Source organism: Carya illinoinensis, chromosome 14 (assembly GCF_018687715.1).
Source record: "Carya illinoinensis cultivar Pawnee chromosome 14, C.illinoinensisPawnee_v1, whole genome shotgun sequence".
NCBI lineage: Eukaryota > Viridiplantae > Streptophyta > Magnoliopsida > Fagales > Juglandaceae > Carya > Carya illinoinensis.
In genome coordinates this window covers 23853305-23878051 of record NC_056765.1, presented here as the reverse complement: position 1 = coordinate 23878051, position 24747 = coordinate 23853305, and the positions used below count along the sequence as shown (strand labels likewise).

The 24747-nt window shown below is 34.6% G+C and overlaps 2 protein-coding genes across 3 annotated transcripts; both read right to left on the bottom strand.

The window, feature by feature from the left end:
- Positions 1-5605: 5605 nt before the first annotated feature.
- Positions 5606-7467, bottom strand: LOC122293298 (pentatricopeptide repeat-containing protein At1g05750, chloroplastic). The gene has a single exon (XM_043101830.1). The coding sequence runs from the start codon at positions 7344-7346 to the stop codon at positions 5790-5792; it is 1557 nt and encodes a 518-aa protein (XP_042957764.1). The 5' UTR covers positions 7347-7467; the 3' UTR covers positions 5606-5789.
- A 6639-nt stretch (positions 7468-14106) lies between these two features.
- LOC122295150 (histone deacetylase 8) lies at positions 14107-18629 on the bottom strand. 2 transcript variants are annotated; one of them, XM_043104217.1, is made up of 4 exons: positions 18311-18629; positions 16890-17470; positions 14436-14748; positions 14107-14215 (listed from the first exon to the last, which is right to left on the bottom strand). In XM_043104217.1, exons 1-3 carry the CDS (start codon positions 18546-18548, stop codon positions 14440-14442), a joined length of 1128 nt encoding a protein of 375 aa, XP_042960151.1. In that variant the 5' UTR covers positions 18549-18629; the 3' UTR covers positions 14107-14215; positions 14436-14439. The 2 variants fall into 2 exon arrangements, with proteins under 2 accessions (XP_042960151.1, XP_042960150.1); XM_043104216.1 differs by having other exon boundaries at positions 14193-14748.
- Between the last annotated feature and the right edge of the window lie 6118 nt (positions 18630-24747).

Here is a 24747-nt window from a genome sequence, read left to right as displayed (position 1 = left end):
AGTTAAAGTTGAAGTATGCCTAGCCCACTGCCAATACTCTTAGTTGGTTTGTTCAGCCACAGTTATACAAATAAAAAGGTGGTCAATTTGATTTTCAGCCCTAGTATTATTTAATATATATTAAAAGTTTGAGCAAACTTACTGTACGTGTCAAAATTCAAATCAAATGACGTAATGCTCGAGCAAAAATGATACTAAAATAAGCATTTGAAACGACTAGTCATATGTTCTTGGTCTAAGTATTCGAATGTAAACTTCATCATGTCTGAATGATTTTGCAATAGCATTCAAACACTATTGAAAGTCATTCAAATGTGAATTTTACCATTCAAACATGTCACTATTCTAATAGATTATATCAAATTTTCTTGTTTAAATATTGATAATATCCACGTTCGAATGGGTATCCATTGTTGGAATGGACAAATTTTCTATTTGAATAGTATTTTGAGACGAAATGTTAAGTACCTAAAAACAATTATGTTTGAACAGAACTTGAAATTAACTTGTTGACTTTTGTGTGGAATATACTTTCTTGGAGGATGATCAAAATTTCATCCTAAAAAGTCTTTTGCACGGGCCTTTTGGGAGGACCTTGTGCAATGTGTAACACTTCTAATATTTCTAAAATGAATTAAAGGATATGCTCACTTTGAGGGTGAGAGCCTCTATAAAATGTTGAAGAAGAAAGATGAAGATTTTTTATTAATTTGGATAAAAAAGGTATCTTCATATTAAGGTCTCAAAAGAGAAGATTGTGAATACAATGAGGATATTCCTCTACATGAACTAAGTCCTCGTACAAATCTAGTGAATTCTCAGCTAGGTAGTAAGCCACTATGTTGGCTTGTCTAGGTACATGAAGAATGGACCAAGATTGATAAGAGACTAAAAATTTCTTAATTTCTTGAAGGATTAAACTAGTAGTGCTCTGGTTTTCAATCGCATATGTTATGCCCAAGCTCGATGCCAAATTGCATTGCTCTCAAAGTAGCTAATACTTTTCTTAGTAAGGGATCAAGGAAAGAGTCACGTGGGCTTCTAAGTGTGACCGTCACATGGCCATCCCAATCCCTGATTGACACCACAATGCCCACCCTGCAATTTACTTTGTCAATGGCTGCATCCCAATTTACTTTGTAACAATATATAGAAGGCTTGCACCACTTGGAGGGGGCTAGATCTATGGAGTTTTCTTCTGCTGGTGTTTGTCTAACTCGTTCAGCTCTGATATGCTTGAGGAGACAAGTTTACATGTCGTGGTGTAGTGAATCTAGATTAAAAAACAAATTTGTTCCTTCTATGCCAAAGCTCCTTAGTTGTGAGAGCTAACTAGTGTGTTCCTCTATAAGGAGAGTAGATAAAAGCTTTGCAAGAATATCATAGAATGGAGCCTCCTCAGTCTTGCTTTTCTGTAGTTTTCTCAAGCTATTACTCCATACATCCTGGGCTGATTTACATGTCCATAGAACATGAGATGTGGTCTCAGGGTGAGTTAGGCATATTGGGCACATTAGTGAATCAATAATCTTCCTTTTATACAAGTTTACCCTGGTGGGAAGTATATCCTTTGCAAATCTCTAGAGGAACATTTTGACTTTGTTTGGCACTCTAAGCTTCCATAGAAGTTTCCACAGAGCCCCATGGTTTGTTGGTCTTGATGCTTGCCCCTTGCTGATTTTATTCAGACACTTGGAGATGGTATGCTGACTGAGAATATCACATTTGAAGTGCAACTCCATACCATCTTGTCATTGTTGTTGTAAGGACTAAAATGTTTTCTAGAGATAATTGCAGCCTCCTCAAGGTTGAAGATACTTTGAATGAGAGGTAAATTCCAATAATGTGTGTATTGATCAATAAGTGAGCTAATTATTGCTTCTGTGTGGAGCATCTTGGGCAGAGATTGGATTTAATATGAAGTTGGAGTGGAAAGCCATCAATTTGACCATATCCTTCACTTTGTTGCCATTCCCTATCTTCCATAGTAGACCTTCAAAGAGTAGAGGTCTGGCTGCTGTGATGCTTTTCCAGACAAAAGAATCACCCCTTGTGACTCTTACAGTGGAATACTCAGCAAAAGGGAAGCATTGGGCTTTAAGAATTTGAGAAGCCAATGACTGAGTATTTTTCAAAGGGACCTGAGGCTTTAATACCAGCAGTAGACAAGATGGAATTTTGGATCTCTTGCCTTGTATTCTTGCTGAGAAAGTTTAAAGACTTCTCAAGGTTGAGCCTCTGACTAGAGGTGCTTCATAAGATCTTAGGATGCTATGTAGCCTGCTCCATTCCTTTAACTGAGCTTAACAAAAAACTAGACTATCATTTGCAAAAAAAAAAAAAAAAAGGATGATTAACAGTCAAAGAGCCTCTAGTAATAGGGAAGCCAGAGATTAAATACTTTTGTTCAGATTGGTTCAAAGCAAAACTGAGCACTTCTGAGCATAGAATAAACAAATAGGGAGAGAGGGGGTCTCCTTGACGCATGCCTCTTGAAGGCTTGAAAGTTGCTTGAGGTGAACCATTGAGTAGGATTGAGTAAGACACGATTTCAATACACTGCATGATCAGCTTAGTCCACTCCTTATCAAACCCCATCTATTGAAGCACAGACTGAATAAAAGTCCACTCTAGCCTATCATAGGCTTTGCTCAAATCGAGCTTGAGAGCCATCAAACCTTCTTTGTGCTTCCTCACCATCTTGGAGCCATCTCTGTTTGGCTCTTTGGTGCACTTTAGATCAACTTCCTCTAGGGAAGCATCCAATTCCTCCTGTAAAGTTTGAATCTAATAATTATCTAGACCAGTACTAGAAGCTTGCAGAGATCTCAGTAGTTCACTTTTGGTAGAGATGGCCTGTTGGTTAGTCTTTTTAGAGATGTTATTCCACTCTCTCAGTTGATATCTACATCTCTCAAGTCCACTTCTTATAGCATCTGATCTTGATCTTTATTTTAGTGAGCCTTGCCAAGCCCTTTTGATCACAGCCTCACACCCCTCCTACTTGGCCCACGAGGCCTCATATCTGAAAACTGTCTTCTGGATGATAAGAGAAGAATCAAATGAGTTGCTTGAGATGAGGAGGGGTTGTGGTCAAAGCATAAGGCAGGTAATATGGTGACTAAGTTAGTGTCATATAAGTCTTGCCACGCACAATTTGCTAATCCCCTATCCAGCCTTTCTTTTGTGAAGTTGGCTCTCTCACGGTTGTTACACCAGGTGAATTGGGAACCCTTAAAGCCAAGATCTCTAAGGTCACAATCTATAAGAGTTTGTCTGAAGTCTTCCATTTGTTTGAATGTTCTGGGGGGGCCACCCATTTTCACACCATGAGAAGTGATTTCATTAAAATCTCCCATGCACAACCAGGGGGTGTTATGGTCCACTTTCAGTTGTATTAGAAGGTTCTAGCTTTCTTTTCTTTTAGCAGTGACAGGCTGGCCATAAAAGCCAGTGATGATGATATGTTTTGTTGTACTACCAATTTGGACTTGGAGGGAGATATGATTGAGAGAACATGACAATAAATTAGCTGAGGTTTCTTGCTTCCAAAAGAAAGCTAGGCCACCACTTCGACCTATGCAGTCCACTATAAAACTATATGCATATCCTAACTTGTTTCTTATGAATTCCATTCTTCTCTTTTACTCTTGGTTTCTATTAAAAAAAAACAAAGATGGGGACTTGACTCTCACCAGCAGGTGGAGTTCTCAAATTGTCCAAGGATTCCCAAGCCTTCGGCAATTCCAGCATAGGGTGTTCATGGAGATGGGTAGGGCTGTTGAACAGCCTCTGCCATGGTATTTTGTTTAAGATGCTTTGAGGATCTCATGGGTTTTGCTATCAAGCGAGTGGTTCTCTTTTTGTTTTTGCTGGTAGTTGGTTTAGTAGAGGGGTTGGCCATACTTGCTTCAGGACTCAAACCTATATTACATTTGGCCCTCATTTTCCAGTTTGACATAAAGGGATTTTTGGTTTGTAACTTTGGATCTTTCTAGGTGTATAGAGGAGAGGGACTTACACAAAGGGGAGATCATGGAGTTGGATCTAGAAAGGTTCCAATGAAAATTCAAAATCTTTTAAGGCAATGTTGCTTGTGCATTCCTAAAGACAAACCAATTTTTTGTCAAAAGATCAAGGTCGACCAACTAACACTTTCGTTTTCATAATGGGACTGTGAAATTCGATCAAAAAATTGTTTTTTGCTATATCTTTGAAGGATATACTACCTTCAGATTTCCAGACCCTGGTCATAGTTGCTTTGAAGGTCCCTTTGTTCACTTCCCTGTCTGTAACTACCAGTGCAACAAGACATGAGTTACTTATATCCATTGCGAGCAGCATCTCTTCTTCCTTTGGAAGGAGGATTTCTTGTTGTTCCTCCTTTGTTAGCTTGAGACCCTTGCATAGATGAGAAAGTTCCTCCTCCATGGATGCCCAAGTCCCGTGAGTGAGAGTAAAGCTACTGTGTTGAAACCAAACTCTATGGATTGAGGAGATCCAAGAGACAAGTCTCTATGTTCCTTAAAAGCATAGAGAGAAAAACCCCCAAGAAAGATGAAGATGAATATATAAGAAATGTTGTATTAACCGATTGGTGAGGTTGGTGACACCTTGGTATGATATGTTTTTGTCTAAAAAAGTTTTTGAGGCAAAATTTGCATTTTTTTTTATCTTTTTGAGACGAGATTTTTCGAAGCAATTTATGTTATAGTGCCTAGTAAAGTGAACTTTAGGGGCAAAATAATCATATAAGATTTTCTGTGTTCCAAAATAATTTTGAAAGGCTTCATAGTTAACATGACTGTCAAATTATGTTAAGCAAAATATTGAAGTTAAAGATTTGTTCATTCGTTTCTCTTGCATAGTGTGCCAGCAGAAGGGAGGTTTTATTTTTTGAAAAATTATACTCATTATCTTCATACTATACACCACACATCATTTTCTTTCTCTTATCAAATGCATAATGTATGAATGATGAGTAAAATGATTTAATTAGTTTAATAAGAATAAAACAAGAAATAAAAAATAAAAAATAAAAACAAGTATGGTGTGTAGAGATGATGAATAGTAAAGCTCACTTTACCTTGTTTGTTTTCACAAACAATCTCATCTCATCTTACCTAATTATTATAATTTTTTTAAACTCCCACATTAAATACAGTAAACAATTCAATATTTTCAAATCACAAAATAAAAATAATATTAAAAAATTAGACTCTAATAATATTTTATTCTACTTTTAACTCTAATTTTATTTGTGTAAACAAATGCGACCACTCAATTACTGTTCCCCGATGATGAATAGTAAAGCTCGCTTTACCTTGTTTGTTTTCACAAACAATCTCATCTCATCTTACCTAATTATTATAATTTTTTTAAACTCCCACATTAAATACAGTAAACAATTCAATATTTTCAAATCACAAAATAAAAATAATATTAAAAAATTAGACTCTAATAATATTTTATTCTACTTTTAACTCTAATTTTATTTGACTCAATTACTGTCGCCCCCCCCCCCCCCCCCCCCCCCCCCCCCCCCCCCCACATACGGAGTTGAGAACTTGTCAAGCAGTTCTAGAACCATGATGCCAATGTTCACTGCTCGTATAATGACTAATTTCATGAATAAATCTCTTAGTATTGATTTTTAAGTTACACAAGGTATCAAAATGTCCCCATGAAGCAGAAATGTTATGTTCAAAATCGCTTTCTTTAGCTTTATCAGTAGTTCCAAGACATGTTGCATTCTCAATTCCCCCAACAAAAGTTTTCTTTTTGATACTTCAATCATCTTCACAAGATTCCTTTTCAATGGTTTCAGGAACATAACCACATAGTTTCAGCTCAAGAGACAGAAGCTCTAACATTGAGTAAAGACAATCGGTTTCAGCGTGGGATTTGTCACCAGCCACAAACTCGTGAATGCTACAACCAATCTCGACTGAACTAAATCCCGGTTTCTTTTGTATCCCACGCGCCTTCATTTTCCTCCTAATTATGCCTGCACCACTCCACTTACCAACTGCTGCATATATGTTTGCAAGCAGCACATAATTGGAATCACCACCAGGGTCAAACTCCAAAAGATAATCAGATAACCTTTCAGCCAAATCGACATTCCCCTGAGTACTACAGGCAGCCAACAATGACCCCAACACAACTTCATTTGGCTTCATGGGCATGTTTTCTATCACATTCAATGCATCTTCCAACCTCCCTGCACGGCTATAAAGATCCACTATGCAACCGTAGTGCTCAATCCGGGGGGTAATTCCATGCACTATCTTCATGTCTGCAAAGAATTGGAGTCCCTCACCAACTAATCCGGCATGGCTACATGCAGTAAGAGCTCCCGTGAAGGTGACTCCATCTGGCTTAAACCCTTCTTTCTGCATCAAACTGAAATACTCCAGAGCTTCTTCTGCATGGCCATTAACAGCAAAACCTACAATGATTGAATTCCACGATACCACGGTTCGCCACTGCATTTTCTCAAAGACTTGACGAGCAAATTCTATACAACCACATCTTGAATACATGTCTATGAATGAGTTATTTATCCTAATATTATACCTAAATTCCTGCTTCATAACAAATCGGTTCATCCAAAACCCCAAAGTTAGCGTTCCTAAATTTGCGCACGCTGAAAGAACTGCAATAATGGTGACGTAATCCGGTTCTACACCAGAGAGCAACATTTCTCGAAACCATACCAATGCTTCCTCAAAACGCTCTTCCTTGACAAACCCACCGATCAAAGCGGTCCAAGAAACCGCATCCCTTTTAGGCATTTGATCAAACAACTGGATCGCGTCCTCAATTTGCCCATTCCTCATATACCCATTGACCATTGTATTCCAGGAAATGGAGTTCTTCACGACCATCTCATCAAAAGCAATTCTAGCAAGATCCACGCGCCCACATTTTGCGTACATATTAACAAGCGCAGTACCAACCATCACATGGTTCGTATCCAATCCGAGTTTCCGAACATAGCCATGAATTGAAGCACCGAAGCTCACACTTCCCGCAGGGAAATCAACACAACCAGAAAGAAGCGTTAGAAATGTAATGTGGTTGGGTTCGAACCCAGCTAGTCTCATGCGTGAAAACTCTGCCGCTGCCTCGGCTAGTTGGCCATTCCGGCAGCGCCGGGCTATGGAAGAGGTCCACGAGACGGTAGGGTCTATGGGTTTGTTGCTCTGTTTGAGAGAGACACGGTGATTAGTGTTAGAGAATGAAGGCTGCGTTGGGTCTGGTAGTGGCGCTGGTTTGGGTCCTTTGGGAGGTTGAGAGAGTTGGGTTGGACTCGGCTTAGATGCGTACGCCTGAAGGCTCATTTTCAAAACACCGGTAAGAGAGACAGGGAGCACTCTACTTATCCCACTACAGGTGAATTAAGCGCTTGTTTGGAAATAAATATCATTTTATTTAACTTTTTTCTCTCATTTTTTAAATAAAAAAACTATTTGCAACCGCCGTTGAAGAACTGTGGGGAATCATGTCCTACGTGGTAAATAAAAACCGATGTCATTTTTTCACAGCCTCTCAAAACATGGCATTCCGTAGTCTTCTCTAAACTCCACCCACGAAACCCTCTCCACCCTCAAGGCGGAGGCCCCTCCCCCACGAAGCCCCCATCCCCACGAAGGCAGAAGTCTTCATCTCCACAAAGCCACAGATGGCGACTGCCACTCCCTCTTCGTCTTTTGCATGAAGCCACTCCCCCCTACAACTTTTCCAGCAACCCAACGAAACTCACTTTTCTCCACAAATCTTGAAGTTGAAATCTCTGCCTCTCCTTTCGATCCTCTGCTTCCCCCTTCAATTCTGTGCATCTCCTTTCAAAGTCGAAAGCTCCGCCTCCCCCTACGATCCTCTGCCGATGAGTGCCGTTATGTCATCTTTGATTTTGACTTCATCACCGACCAGAATTGCCATAAAAGCAAGATTTTTTTTATTGCATGGTAATTGATGTTCTCTTATAATTAAGTCTCTATATGCGTGCTTGGAAATAAAGAATATTTAGCAGCATATAACCACCATTAAATCCTCGAGTTAGCAGCTTCAATGGCTTGGCATTAGAAAATATAGAATAAAAAAAAATCCTTTCAATTTCTAGTTCCAACTTGAGAGCTCAAGGGAGAGGGTATTAAATATCCAATAAATTATGTAAACTCCTCTTTATGCATGTATTTCTCCTTTAGTCGAAAACTGGAGACAAACTTGAGATATGAGGGGATGATCTTTTCAAAGTGTAACACTTGCTGCTGCTTTTGAGCATTAATAATAGTGAATTTTCTCCTGTTTTCAAAATGAATGTTGTGACTTATAATTGCTTGATTGATGGTTGTGTTAGTTTGGGAGATGTGGAAGGAGTAGAAGGGGTGTTGAGGTTGATGTCTGAAAGGAGGATTTCGAGGACTGCGGTGACTTACACCTTGTTAATTAAGGGTTATTGCAAGCAAGATAAGATAGAGGAAGCAAACAACATACTTTAGAGGATGAAGGAGGAGGAGTCGATGGTTATGGATAAGCATCCTTATGGGGTGTTGTTGGGTACTGTCGAGTCGAAAAAATGGATGACGCTATTAGGATTCAGTCCCCTACCCACAACGACGGCCACACATGCAGACGAAGATTCGGTCACCCACCCACAACGACGGCCACTCCCTCTCTAGTTTGGTTTTGAAATGCTTGGAATGTCTTCTCCCTCATCTAATGTCTCCGTTTCGTTGTATTTTTTTTTTTTAAATATATCAACTGTCGTGGCATAATATCACATCAGTCGATTTCCCAAAGGTTCCTTCCTCCAGTTGACTATAGAAGAACTGCTTTTCAAAATCTGAAAAATATTCAATTATTATTCATAAACTATTTTATTAATATTTATAAAATTTTTATAATTTCTTATTTCTCAAACGAGTTCTAAGAAAATGCTTGGAGAATCAGAATAATTAATAAAATTATTTTTAAATAGTAGTAAAATAATTTAAATTATAATATTTTATGAAGTTTTAAAAAATAAAGAGAAAAAATTAAATAAAAATATTATAAAATTAAAATATTATTAGATATAATTTTTTTTTTAAATTTAAAAAAATTAAATTATTTTTTTATTTTTTACTTGAAAGTTTGAAAAAATTATAATAATTAATTAGAAAAAATTTAATAATTAGTTTAAAAATATTTATATTTTAATAATATTTAAAAACAAATAAAATGAGATAAGATGAGATGCTTACTTCCAAACATCCACTGACACTGACTCAACTTATCTCATCCTATTTAAATGCATAATATTTATTATCGTAATAATTTATTAAAATATTTATTATATAGTCACTTCTATATGATTAATCTATGCTGCGCCAGTTATATCGTTTATTTTATTCTATAACGTGGAACGTCACGTGACACCAAGTGTTGGTAGCACCACCCTAACGGATTCTTGATTTCCTAGGTTGCCGATCTAGGCAATAAGAGGAGTACAACGATTTTCAAACAAGCATGTGAAAGTCTCGCATGCCACCCTATTTTCATGTCTTCAAGTGCATCACACGCTATTTTAATGACTTCTTCCACTCCAAATTTTCAATAGCTAATGTGTGTCTTACACCTCAATATAAAATTTTAGAAAAATGTTACTTATCATTCTCATATCACATATTAATATGTAATTTGTTATTTTTATCTTTTTATTTAAACACATAGATTTACACATAAATATATGTGTGTTTAAATAAAAGTATAAAAATGATAAATCACATGTTAGTATATAGTGTAGGGGATGATAAGTAAAATTTTTTAAAATGTTATCTTATCTCGGTCTCTATTTGGAGTTTGGTCCTTTCTATCTTCATTATGAGTCCATCCCATTTTTTTTTCATCTAATAGATACAATAATGAGCTATACAAACATATAACCTCGGCTTGGCACACTTATGCCCTAGTAATACTTTTCCTCACAAAAATAACAAAGATCATTTTTCATTCTCTCTTGCATCTGAGCCTCTGAAATATTTTTATAAGGTGCCTTAAAAATAGCCTGCCCGCTAGGAGGAGTTCCTAAAATGGAAGGAGCTTGCACTGATTTTTGCACACTGGATTCTTGATCATGAGAACTAGTCTTCCAAGCTTTTCTTGTACTTCAAATATTCTGTTCTTGAATCTTGGCCAACCGAAACGCATCATTGGGATTAAACACTTTATTGTAAACCTGACTTCATCCTTCAAGCCACTTATAAAGCAGCTTAACCTATGTTTTTCAGAAATTCCTTTGAATCTGTTGGAAATCAAATCAAACTCTGACTTATAAGCTGCTACCGTGCCCAACTGTTTTAATCTTTTAAAAGCCTCCATTGGATTATCATAAACTGACAATTCAAACCTTACTTGTAAAGCTTGGACAAAATCTTCCCAAGAACAAAAAAAACCTACCTCACTTGAATTATGAAACCAAACCAAGGTTTATTCTTCCATGTAAAAAGAAGCAAAAAAAATTCTTTGTCCTAGTGGCACTTGATGATACAAAAAGTATTGCTTAGCTTTATGCACCCAACTTATAGGATTCCCACTAGAAAATCTTGGAAATTCAATCTTTATGTTCTTAAAGACCCCACTGTCAATTGAGTCTCGATATTATGTTTCATCATTGCCTTCATGCAACTTAACATTACCGTTATGATTTCTGCCAACATCTTTATGAACCATTGACCTATTCACTAAAATTCTTGAAATCTACTGAATAACTTCTGCAAATCTTTTCTCCTGGGTCTCTCTTTCAATTCTTGTTATTTCTTGCTACTTAACCAGAACAACAATTGTGTCTTTAAGCTGCTTCTACTGTCGATCTTGTTGCTGCCGAAGATGATTTAAAAAATCCACCACTTGTGCATAGGATCTCGTCCCTTTAGCCATGGCTCTGGATACCAACTATAATGGGCCCCTACTGTTACTGCTTGAGAATGTTAACTCTCCAAGAATGAGGAAGGAAACAAAGATAGAAAAGGAAGGAAGACGAAGAGAACCAGAGAGAATTAAAACTGAGTGTAAACTTTCGCATGCCCCTTCATTCATTCCAGTTTGTTTTTATAGTTGAAAAACATTACAACCACACTGTATTGTTACTCATTACATCACTTGAAGCCATAACAACGTCGCACTACTTAAGTCTTTTGTTACAAGTAACCCTCAAACCCACAACGATGTCACACAACTTAAATCCCTATTACAATCTAAACGGCAAGCCGCATGACACATTAACTACTAACCTGTCTTGAAATTTGTCGTCTATGCCTCTACACACTCCTGCACTGCATCTTCTTCATACACACAGCTCCTTACATACAAACGCGTCATTTCCCATTGCAATACTCAAAATTATCCTTAACATTATGAATCCTTGAATCAATCATGTTTGTTTTGCCAAAATTGTTGCAACATTGCAAGGTTCTCACTCAACAATAGTGGTGGGTGTGCCACCCATTCATTTGATTCTCAAGCCCTTTTAAATCAATCAAAATCTTGATGTTTTAGGTTGTGGCAAAACTCAAAAATTCTAAATGGTTCAAAATTTTCAGTATTTTGATACTATATGATAAATTTATTTGGATAGTCATAAATTTTGTGAGCTTCACTTTCCTTGTCCATCTCTCTCTCATGCTAGGTCGATAAAAACTCTAGTATATTTAAATCTCTTATCCCTAGCATACATCCACATAACAACGATGACGTGGCTGATATGTATTTGTAAAAAAAGAATGAAATTCAAAGATTAAACCATAACTCCCACTACATGCCAGTGTGGATAAGAATGTTATGTTGCTAGTGTAACAAGTAGCATTAATTTAAGTTTCGTTTTAAGAAAACTTAAAAGTCTTTCTCATGATCTTTTCAAAGTTTAGGATCCCTAGGATTATCTATCTCAAGAAGTTTTCTAAAATTAGTGTAGTGTCTACCTGCTATTTTCTTAATAGTCCATATGTTATGCAAGATTTTTAATTTTTTATAATTATGGACTCACAAAATGTAATCAAGTTACATTAAAATAAAATTAAGAATACAAAAAGAGAGAGTGAGAAATTCCAACAAAAACCTATTTCTAATATAAGAAATTATATTTGTAGTTTTAGAGTACGCAAATTCCCTTTAAAAAATCTAGGATCCACATAAAAAAAATATTTTTAATAATAAAAAACTTTATATGCGGTCACTTTTGTGTACTCTCTTGTGCACTCTACTAACGTGATTGGCTGCATCAGACTCTACTCTTTTTCAAAAAGAGTACGTGAGAGTTGCATATATTAAAACTGTATCTAGCATTATTCTTATAATAATATATTATATACGCAATGCAAACATGAAAAATAAAAAAGGCAATTGATCTAATAAATTGGCTATGGGCTCGTCCATATAGTTCTATACATATACATTTAGAAGTTGCATTTGAGAAAGGGCACCGCAATCTGCTCTTCTAGTATGGTTGGTTGGTAGGAATCTATCCACTTCCTCTATACTTCATGCTGGGACAGTGAAAACATTGTCAAACAAGGAATATTACCCTATTCGAGAAATCTCATTTTAAGAAAAGTCGAACTCGATCTTCTCATGCTATAAGATAACAAGATCCTAACAATTATCTATTACAAACACTTCTCTGAAATCAATGTGGGTTCACATGATTTTTATAATTTTAGGAAATGTTTTTTATAGATAATTATTGAGAGTTTTGGAGTACACATGTTGTTATGTATATATCTCTCTCGGCTCTCCTCATTATAGTCCACATGAAGTTGTCTACTTGGATGCAGATTGAAGCTGTATCCAAGAAAAAGGGCCCTGCAATATGGTTCTTCCAGTTTGATTGGTAATTTCCACATCCTCTTCCTTTGCACTCTTGGGTTAGGGAAGTAAGAACCTAATCAATAGTTAGGATTGGATCGCTTGTATATGCTAGTAATGTTACAAGTAGCATTACTCTATTTAAGAAATTTCATTTTCTTCTCATAGTATTAGGGAAGAGGATCCCTATCATAAACATTTTCAGAAATTAGTGTTGGGTCTACATTTTATCTATTTCTCTCATAGTTTTAAAAAACATGTTCGATGCATTTTTTCAGCATGGCCAGAGCCCAACAATATAGTCGAAAAGTCCAAGATGGTGTGGGTATCGATATGGTGTTCTAATGCTCATAGTTGAAATAAACAATAAATAAAGCATATAAAATGTAAATAAAGAGAAATACAAAGATTTACGTTATTCGGTATAATGGCCTACATTTACGAGTTGTTTGAGAGTGAAATCCACTATATTTGATGATTTGTACAACCTTTCATGGTTTCACTTATATCTCAATACAATGAAAAAAAGAAGCATAGTGAAGTTTATGTCTAAATTCTAAAGAGATTCTCAGCCTTTATAGAGGCCTCTTTTCTTATTTGGCATAATCGAGTCACATTTACTTTATATTGTCTTTTCCTATTATGTGTGTGAGTCAATTTGCCCTGTCCCCTCTTGGTGATAGACTCCCAATGGGCTGAACCCAATTCATTCTAAAGAGATTCTCTACCTTTATGGAGATCTCTTTCCTTATTTGGCATAATCGAATCATACTTACTTATTGTTGTTTTTTATTTTTAGGTGTGTGAGCCAATTCGCCATGTCCCCTCTTGGTGATAGACTCCCAATGGCTGAACCCAATTCATTTTATATCCAACAAAATATGCGTTAGATAATTACGGAAAATATTAGAATCCTCGTGTTGTGTCTATATTCGTCCTAATCATAAAAGAATATATCGTATATATTGTATCAATTTGAAAAGGAGAAGTGTTTTACACAGAATTTCACAAAAATAAATTTATTAACTGACATGATTTGATATGGTATGTGAAGTTATAAAGTTACTTTTATTACAAAATAAAGATCTAAAGTTTCAATGTAGCACTTCCCAAAAAGCGAAATATTCTAGTAGAGCTACCAAATTTTGGGCCGGATTTTTGCTACGGCCTACCCAGATGTTTTAAATTTTCTTTTTTGGTATACTCAAAAAATCAGCATGAATACATAATCAATACATAATTATTGTTAAATCAAGATTCAAAACAAGTAACATGAATAATTATCTTTGTAGTTGTTCTTTGGACACGGGTTGTATACAGATTTACAACAGGAAGACGAGTTCTAAGCATAGAATGTAAAGCAAATTAGAGACGCTAGAGGTCGGTTACGGTGTAAAGAGGGTGTTTACTACATCCCATAAGCAATTCCCATGTCATGATTCCATGGAAACAAATATACGATCCAACATACAAGCAAATGGCTTGTATCTTTTTTGTTTATGAACCACAATGTGGCAGTTGCTTATTAGACGGTGTAAAGAGGGGGTTTACACCATTACCTGTTTGAAGTTAATCTCAAAGCAAATATCTCTAGATTAAGCTCCCTTTCAAGAATGGCAAATTATCTTTATGGTGCTGTTTATTGGATTCGATTACTTTTACAGCAAAGGACTCATCCTCTGGGTAATAAGCTATGGGATCTGACAGCAGAGGAACTGGTAGATTGAGCACCCCTTCAAGCGTTGCATGAAGGCAATAAGCTGAATATGTAACATGATATCCACCTTCTTGGACAATAAGAACGCGGCCACCACTTTGCCTAGCTGCCAAGTTATGAACTATTCGTCCGATCTCTCGATAACCCTCCATTGTCAAGCATTGCCTTCCATTTGGATCAAACTATATCACAAGCAATGCAAAGGGTTGAGAAACTCTAAACATAAAGGAGAAAGTGTAATTATTGAGTTAATTACATTTCTATTTTCCAAATTTTGTTTCCAGAAGCCAGTTGATGTACATCGCCTCTTGACGCCAACATTAAAGCTGAGCTTTTTTCACTGTGAAAAAAAATAAATAAAAATAATACAAAATGCTTCGTAAAGACATAATTTCTTGAGTTGATGATAGTGATGGTGTTTGGTAATACAAAAGGGGCTAAACCATATTATTCTGCTTGCAACTATAAATGACTTCTATGCAAAAGTTCTTGTTTCTAAGTGAAGGATGTAAACATATCTTTCCAAATGCAACTTGTTCATTTTCCAAATTAGTTACAAAAACACATCTCCAATCAATTCTGACTATAAGTAGAAATTATAAGTGTTTGATTAAATTAATTCACATAACATCCTCGGAATAGCAAGGTAAAGTAAGGAAACAGCACATGGGTGTCACAAGGCATTACCAAAAGAAACGAGGGATAACCTTGAGTTGATCAAGAAGCATGCCAGAATGACTAATATGTCCATATCTCCTCACAAGGAAAACAACCCATTACATGCATTTGGTAAAAACAAGATATCTAGTTTGGTTCTACACCATTTACAACCCACTTACCAAATGTTTTTCTTCAGGAGTAATGAGCCCTTACCATATGTATTTTCTATTTTTTTAAGGGGTTGAACAAAATACATAGAAAAAAAAAAAATGAATAGATAATACTATTTAACTTCAATTTATAGTCTATTCTTCTCCTTCTAGTTTATGGTTGCTTATTGTGCATCCAGTTTTTGTTTACAGTATTTAAGATCAAGGCAGCACAGAAACTTCTATTAAAATGAACAGAGACTATTTGTTGATTCTGTGACCAATTCCAACATCTTTGTCATATTTGTCGAAATTCTTGCATAACAGCTTCACTAGTTCATTGAATGAAAGAACAGAGATAAACAAAAAAAAAGAAATGCTTTGGGACCTGAATTTGGGTCCCGAATTTGTGTCCCAAATGTACTTTTTTTTACTTAGTGATTAAGTGTTTTTTTAGTGATGTTGTGAATTTTTTTTTTTTAAAAAAATATTTAAGAATATAAAAAAATGAATAAAAAAAAAAAAGTCTTTTTGCCTTATTCGGTGGGTTCTCGGGGTAGCAGTACTCACAAGAAAATAAGGACCAAATAAACCCCATTGAATCAAGGAAAGTTCTTATTCATCTCACTATTTTCCTCGAGTTCGCTGCAACTGAATAGCAAGATTGTTCTGTTTTCATTATGGTATCAAAAAATTGTTAATAACTCAAAACTTAATTTTTTTTTTTTTCAAAATTCTTTTCCCAGTCACAGAGCAGAGATCAGGAATGAACTTATCCTTGATCCGAAGTACCTATCAAACTTTAGTATCCATAGCTTATATGTTAATGACCTGACTGGTAAATCTTGTTATATTATTAAACTGAGCTCGTTCTCCTTCAATATTTTCCATTGCAATACCATAAAAACGTGCTAATAAAATGGAAGTTACAATACAGTTCAATAGTATTCCACTTTGGAGCCACCAGGTACAGACCCTTGACTCTAGAAATACTCTACTACAAAAACCCAGCAAATTGTGGTACCATGTAGATCAAAGAAACAAGAAATTAATCCATTTACTTATCTTCTTCTTTTCTTTTTTTTTAAGGTAATCCACTTACTGATCTTTGAAGTTAGGATATCATCCTTAACACTGTATTACGTTCAACTTTTACAAAAAAACTGTGAAGGAAAAAAAAAGAAAGGGAAAAAGGTTTCTTCATTTAGGTTTCACTTCTCCTTCAATAATTTTTTGTAAAGCATCATACATATTCAGTCTCCTGTATGCTAGTCACTTTAGAACTTCAGATCTTCCTTTTCAACAGTCAACCAACATGTTCATTAAAAAAAAAAGTCTATCTAGATGATTGTTCAGGTCAATTCCTCTCCTAAATAGCCATTCATTTGTTGTCTTATGCCAAATCTCAAGTAGAAAGAACAAATAACACTCAACTCTTGATATCCTTCTCACATAATTTGCTTAGATAAATACTTTGATTAGAAATTAAGAGGGAGAAAGAGAGAAAAACTTACAGCACTTGAATCTTGGCCAATAACCAAAACTATCATATCAGCCCCAAACTTTTGAACAGCTGGAACGACCAGCTCTGTCATGGCATGCACATATCCCCTATCACCAGCGCCATTAGGTAAAGGTATATTCATATTAAATCCAAATCCTTCTTCTTCACCAAGCTCATCTACAGATCCACTTTGGGGATGAGACGGACCCCAGGAGCCATGATTCATGTGGAGAGAGATGGTGAGAACATCGTTTGACTTGTAAAACCCCTCTGCTGTTCCATTTCCATAATGAACATCTATGTCAATGACCACAACCTTTTGACACCCAGAACCTAATGCCAATTGAACAGCAAGTCCGGCATTGTTAAGGAAGCAGTACCCATCAGCTTGAGTAGGCTGAGCATGGTGACCTGGAGGCCTAACCAATGCATAAGCAATGTTGCCATGCCCATCAAGTATGTGCTTCATGGCCGATATTGTAGTACCAGCAGCTAGAACCGCAGCATCCCAGGATCCGGGCTTCAAGAAAGTCCCAGCACAAAGCATCTTCCCTCCATTTCTATCTGCCTCAATGAGTTCATTTATGTATTCTGGCAAATGAACGAATTTCAAATCATGTCATACTCCGATTATTGAGACCCCATATTCTTTATAATGGATTAAAGTACACAGATTGTTACAATCAAAATATTCCCCGTCCCAAGATTTCTAGCAAAAATTATTGGATTGCCTATAAATAATAGGAAATGCAAGGCGAATTGGAGGTTGTCACACATCTGCAAGAACTCCAATAAATCAGAACCTATTGGAAATCTTTGCCACTATTGTCAAACTTTTTCTTTCTAGTCAATTGGGAATTCAAAACCACCTAAGCAAAAACAGAACAGAGATTCAAAATCCGAAACCTACCCTTGAAGTTTGAATAATCAATTAATAATTTAACTCATCACCTAGCTTTTACTTTCAGCTGCATCATTAATTCACAAGCAATTGCTAAAACCAACCCAGCTGCACTTTCAGTGACACTATCTTAATACCAATCAAACAAGAAATAATTTACCAACTTAGGGTTTGTTTGGAAATAGATTTTATCTCAAAATTTTTATCTCTTCCCATCTCCTAAATACAAAATTTTCAAATTAATCGTTACAATTTTCTCTAACTTTGAAACAAAAATAAAAAATAATTTAATATTTTCAAATCTCTAAATAAAAATAATAATACAAAACTATATTCTAATAATATTTTAATTTTATAATATTTTTTATTCTACATTTTGTTCTCTCATTTTCTAAATCTTAAAAAATACTTAATTTAAATTATCTCATTATTATTCACAAATTATTTTAATACTATTCACAAAAAATTCACCTCATCACATTCTCCAAAACTGACTGAAATGAGCTTAAGCAAAACGAGTACGCAGATACCTTGAGTGTGAAAGGTAATCAATTCGGGTATGAGAGCAGGTCTGCCAGTATGCCATGAGATGTGTGGACAGATGGGGCCTCGCTTGAGGATGGAGAGCATGTTCTTGATCCTGTCAGGGTTCTCTGGATGCTTCTCCAAAACGTCAAGAAATCCCGGGTCCAATCCGCTGTCGAATACGCCACTGCCGGGGTCATGATTGAGCATCCCCTGGTGCCAGAAGACATCTATGCGATCCATTGAACTAGAGTACCAGAAGAGCGAACTAAATTATCAGAGAATATTATATGAGTCATCTCTCGAAAATACATTCCGAACCGTGCACTTTATTTTATTTTATTTATTTTTTCTTTTTTTATACATTTTGTAATCATCATAAATATTTAAAAAAAAAATACAACATTATCTAAAAAGTTTTCTTTAATCACTAATTTTTGTTTTAAAAAAAAAATGAAATAATCGAGACATACATTCGAAACAATTTTTGGGTAAAAATAATATTTCTCATATTATATAGGTATTATTGGTCATATCTAATGATACACGTAATTTATTTATTTCTATAATATTCTATATAGTTATATTTAAATTAAAAATATTTCTACAAAAAGCGTTATTCTCATAAATTGTTGCTTATATAAAATAAAATTATGTAAAAATTATATCTGTAGGATTTTTTTATACAGTTTTGTTATATATAAGTAGGTGGGTTAACACATCACCTATAATGTGATCCATTCTAACTTTTTCAAAAAATAAAATATTAATAATATATATATATATTTTTTTTATAGTAACTGATGTAAAAAACATTAATATCAGTGATGTGTTAGGTGCGTTAAAAAACTGTGTTAAATAGGTTTTCTATTTTCCATATTTAAATAGATGTTTGCAGACTGCAACAGCTGTCTAAATTTCTTATTCTAACAGTCACTTCCTTTAAATACAATTTATATAATTAATTTCGAGAAAATAATTTAAGCAAATCACAATACGCAAGTTTCGGTCAAAATTACTAATGGGGATCTCTAATTAAGAATTGTAAATAGAATTTTTTAATTAAAAAGACAAAATTAATATATTAGTGTATGGTGTGTGGAGGGACCATTCCAACTAGAGTACCTTAGAGTATGTAAAAAAGGCCAATAATATATTAAAAATCAAGAAGCCCAGTATATGAGCCCAAAAGTCATGAAAGAATAGTCGAGAGGAATTCAAAAGGAGACATACATGACGTTACCTTTAATGGAAGGATAAAAACAAAAAGATGTGATAAGATTATTTTAAATGGTAAGTTTTGATCTGTTCCGATAAATTTTGGAAGAAATATGTATAACAAACGAGCATATATATATATAGGTAATCTTTGAGATTTAAAAATGATAACCTCCTTAACTGACTTTGGCATCGGAGTGTTTAAAGAATGAACCCCCATCGAGTCTCATCAACAAAGAACGATAGAATAGTGGAAGATTGAAAGTGAGACACGTCTCCAACAATGTGAACTTTGAAGATAATAAGTAGCATTACAATTAATCAATAAAAAATATTTTTAAAAACTCAAAAATCATTTTAAATTTTAAAATATAACTACTAATAGACTGAAAAACTTCTAATTCTTTTGTTTACTAATTCCAAATAAGGTCTAATTAAATATTTAAAAATCCTAAAAATTATAAAAAACAAAGGTTGATTGCAAAATTTAAGTTTCAGTTTTTTTAAATTAATATTTGTAACTCTTTTTAAAAGAAAAAATGTAAATGATTTTGTTGAATTATTAATAATTGTTCTTGAATTATTTTAATCTTTTCTCTTTTAAATAGATTAATTAAATTTCTTCCTGTATTAGTCAAGGAATGTTTTGAAATAATTTCAGTTAATAGTATTTATTTTCTTGAGATATTTTTCTGAATTTTTTGCATGCACCATAGGATTTTTAAAATATTTATTTACTATTTAATAAACCGCCATGACATTTGTGTACCACTGGTTAGATTCTGATTGGTTGGTACATAACATTAATGTAGAAAATAGTAAACTCAGTTTTTCTACCCTCTATCATTTAGTACCGTTCTTTTTGGCCATGGCTGCTCATAAGATAGTTAATGTCTTTGAATAATGAGATAAGATTGAAAATTTTATAAATAATAGTAAAATAATTTAAATTTTATTGAGTTTTAAGAATTGAGAAAAAAAATTAAATAAAAATATTAGAAAGTTAAAATATTGTTAAAATATAATTTTTAATATAATTTTTATTTTGAAATTTAAAAAAGTTGTATTGTTTTTTATATTTTGTTTAAAAGTTTAGAAAATTTGCAATGATTAAGTAATAATTAGATTAAAATTTTGAAGATTTGAAATTAAAAAGTGTTTATGTTTTGAGTGATATTTAAGAATGAAATTATAAGAAGTTTTAAGATGAGATGAGATCATCTCACTTTCCTAACATACCCTTAAAAGTATCATATATTCATTTGTTCATTTCAGTCCATTCCTTTCTTATTCTTCTTTTCCTCAAACATATCTTTGAGCCTTTGATTTCTTCATCATTCATTTCATGTTCCCCACTATTCATTTCATTAATTACACAGCAATACCATATAAACATGTAATAATAATCAAGAAGTATACAATCCATCATATTCATTTATCGCATATATCATTCCATATGCATATCATAACTTTCTAAAATGGCATTTTCATCTTTTATCTTCTAAAGTAACATTTTCATTTATATAAAAAAATAAAAGGTATGAACATAGATATTTACCTGGAATTCCATGCAATTACTCACCTCATGCAATCAATTCACTTTTATGTGAGTTAGCACCTACATGTAACACATATTGACATCTATTCCTATTTAATTGTATAATTACTATAAACTTAAAAAACTTTCTTAATGAAGCTTCCATTGACATGCCAAGACCTTCTCTTCAAAGCAGTCATAATCATCTATGAATTTTCCATTTGATTCCTCAATACCTTATTAACCCTCAATACATTTAGAAGATCATAACCTTAACTTCATGGCTTATGGCCTCCATCATTTACATTGTAATGGACACCCAAGACTTCATATACATCTCTATATGTGCTCCTAAACATCCCATTATAACACCTTTACCTTGGAACATAGCACTTGATATACACATCAATCTCAGTGATGAACCAAGAAACTTAACCTACACTAATAGTCCATAACATCACCATTTTCCTCGGCAAGCCTCCTTGCTTATGTAACACCCTGACCTTTTAAGTCTTGTAAAGCTAGAGGTATTGGATACTACTAACCTTAAAAACATACATTCTTTGCACTAGGTATAAAAGATCTCATAAAGAAACCTCTCTAAACAAATATCTTGTTAACTAGCACTTATTTAAAATATAATAGTCTAACTTCTGCTATGCGTTGCAGAAACGTAAATTATTTAACACTAATAATAAAATATAAATTCTCTCTCTAAGCCTCAAGTCTCATTCTTAATGTCAACCTTCTAAATAGCACCTTCGACCACTGCTTCCTCTAACTCTTCCTCACCCAGGGTGAGAAAATATTTAAAAAACTTAAATGAGTTGAATACTCATTAAAAACCACATTATGCAATAAACATAATATGAACATAAGGTTTTTATTTAAAATCATCATTCTTTAGAAAACTTAACTTCAAGCATAAATAAAACATTAAGCATAAAGAACTAAGAAACATTCGTTTACTTCATCCTCAAGAATAAGCATTTAACTTCCTTAGCCTCGTACATCATTAATAATTTGTTACCTTAACCTTATTATGATGGTCGTTAAACTCTGTTAACTCCCGTGTGTTAGGGTTGACGATCCTAGGGTTTTTAGCTAGTGCTTGGGATTTTTACTTGGAATAGGTCAATCATAGCATTTTTAGCTAGTGCTTGGGTTTTTTACTTGGAATAGGTCAATCATAGCATTTTTAGCTAGGGCTAGGATATTTCTGGTTTTGGCTTAGACTAGGTCAATCCTAGGGTTTTCAGCTAGGGCTAGGAGATGTGATTTCTTTAGGAGTTTTGATTAGATTAGGAGTTGTAATTAAACTAGGAGTTACGTTTAGATTAGTAGTTGTGGTTAAACTAAGAGTTGTGCTTAGATTAGGAATTATAATTGAAGTAGGTTTTAGTACTAACTTAGAAGGCTTACTCTTGTGGGCGCTTTAATGGGCTTGGGCTAGCTCGCCCTCCCTTGGTCTTAATAGGCTTGGGTCCATTTGTTGGGCTAAGTCCAAATTTACCTTCTAAAACTAGAAACCCTAAATATAGTGTAAAGCTAACTTTCCTAAATTAGAAAATTGAAGATTAGGGCGTTACAACTTCATTTACTACTAATCCTTAACTTCAAGGTCGCAAACAAGGACCCTTAAGGTCACAAATCTTCAACTTGTTACATCCAACTTTTGGCTCTATACATCTCTTGCATTAGTGATTCATGTGAAACTTTGCATTTTTTTGTGGTGTTTTGCAATCATTTTAGTGGATCATGAAAAACCCCACTTAGACCATAGAACAGAGAAAAGAAAAAATTAGATCGCTCTGGACTTTTATTTGAGCCTAAGAAGGACCTCACTTGAGACCATTGAGTAAGGACAATTTGCTGAAAAATTTAAAGGAACTCAAACTCACTCAGAAAATCAAGAAGAAAGGCTAAGGAATTCGGAAAATATGTCCATCCAATTTAAGAGTTGGTTTATGTAACACCCTGCCCAATCACCTATTAGGATTAACCCTTAATCTCCCTTGAAATGAGCTTATAATACTATATTATAATTTTAGCCTTGATATTTTTTTAGCATAAGATTTATTATTATTATTATTATTTATTAAGGGAGTTAGTTAGATTTGTTTTACCCATTAAACTATGGTACTTAGCGTCATTAGTGGTTATGTTTAAGGGTCATGTATGTGTGGTTTAGTAAGCAAGCCTATTAATGCTACATTTACGGCCCTTAAACCCTTAGAATGTTATGGGCTAAGATTTATAAATCTTGAACCATGTCTTAAAAGAGTTTAAGCCTTTGTGGGATAGCCTTAGAAAAATTTGGCCCAAATGTGAAGAAGGCATGAGGCATTTTGGGCCTAACTTGGTGTTAGCTTTGACTTATAACCCATTTATGATAAGGTAAGTCTTTCAAGCCCTATTTTTGTGGATTTTGAGACCTCTAATGACCTCTTAAAACCTGAAACTAAGGCCTCCAATCAGCCCACACCCAAAGCCCAAAAGCTATGCAACTCCCACTCATGGCCTTTTTAAGCCCAACAAGGCCCAAAGCCTTGTCTTGCATTTTCACAATTCTATATGAAGCCAACATACACAATACCAATGATTTTCCTCATGCCCAAATAGTACCCTATGCCCCTTAGGACTCCCAATTGTCCATAATTAAGTTTCTAACTTGAGTTAAGGACATTAATAAACTTACTCATGATTAGTGATTTTTAAACCATGTTTTGAATTTAATTTTCTTCTTAATATTTTTAGCCATTTTGATATGAAATTTACTTGTTTATTTGTATCATTTTTAGATCATATTAGAACATTAGAATAATCTCTATACATGTCATTACGGGTAATGACATGTCAAAATCCTAAACCCACACTAATTGACACACATGTGTACTCTTATGTGCATTGGACTGAACAGGCCCTAGCCCAAGATTTTTGTACCTTTTTCTCAAGGTCATTATTCTATTTTAGCATCTCAAATTACCCATTTCAATGTAGACTTAGTGGTGGACAAAATTGGTTCCAAGAACCAACTACACCTAAACACTAGTTAGATGGAAACCGATTGCCTTACAACTTGGTTTGTCTTTCTGTTCTCAAATGACCCACACCCTCATGCCACCTCCATCACCATCCAATCCCCAAGATACCCTTAGATTCACTATGGAAAATTGACCAAAATTTTCTTTGCATGAAAAATAACACAAAACTGATGGCATCAAACCACCACCACTCGGCAACACCTTTCCATTCCTCTTCCCTTTGAGCTATCATTTCATAATCGCCAATTCCCCACCTTCCACCACCTAGAAAAACTTTCCAATAGTGAATCATGACCTGTATAAGTCAGCCATGAAGAGAGGACAAGAGGGTGAGTCAAGAAATGATCAAAATTGTCTAGAATTTTAGCCTTGAACCCGATGGCTACTATGTTTGATGTCATAAGCTATTTTCATTTTTTTTCTTCTAATGATGTGCCATGGCAGCACCTACACCCTCTACTTGCATGGCAACACCTGAAAGTGAAGAAAATCATTTTGTTTGGTTCACAATTCATCAGCAAAAGGTGACGCAACCACGCTTGAATTCAAACATCATTCTCCACTGCCCAATTCACCCAATCACCATGGATCAAGGTCAACGTCCATTCCCCCATAGCCTACTAGAAATACCTCCCTCACCGCC

What these genes read in the sequence shown, in the direction of transcription:
- LOC122293298 (XM_043101830.1), bottom strand. Translation starts at nt 7,346, where the DNA reads ATGAGCCTTCAGGCGTACGCATCTAAGCCGAGTCCAACCCAACTCTCT.
- LOC122295150 (XM_043104217.1), bottom strand. Translation starts at nt 18,548, where the DNA reads ATGGATCGCATAGATGTCTTCTGGCACCAGGGGATGCTCAATCATGAC. An exon ending in GATTACCTTTCACACTCAAG is followed by an intron (nt 17,471 to 18,310) that starts GTATCTGCGTAC and finishes TTCATTTGCCAG; the next exon opens with AATACATAAATGAACTCATT. An exon ending in TTGGCCAAGATTCAAGTGCT is followed by an intron (nt 14,749 to 16,889) that starts GTAAGTTTTTCT and finishes CTTGTGATATAG; the next exon opens with TTTGATCCAAATGGAAGGCA.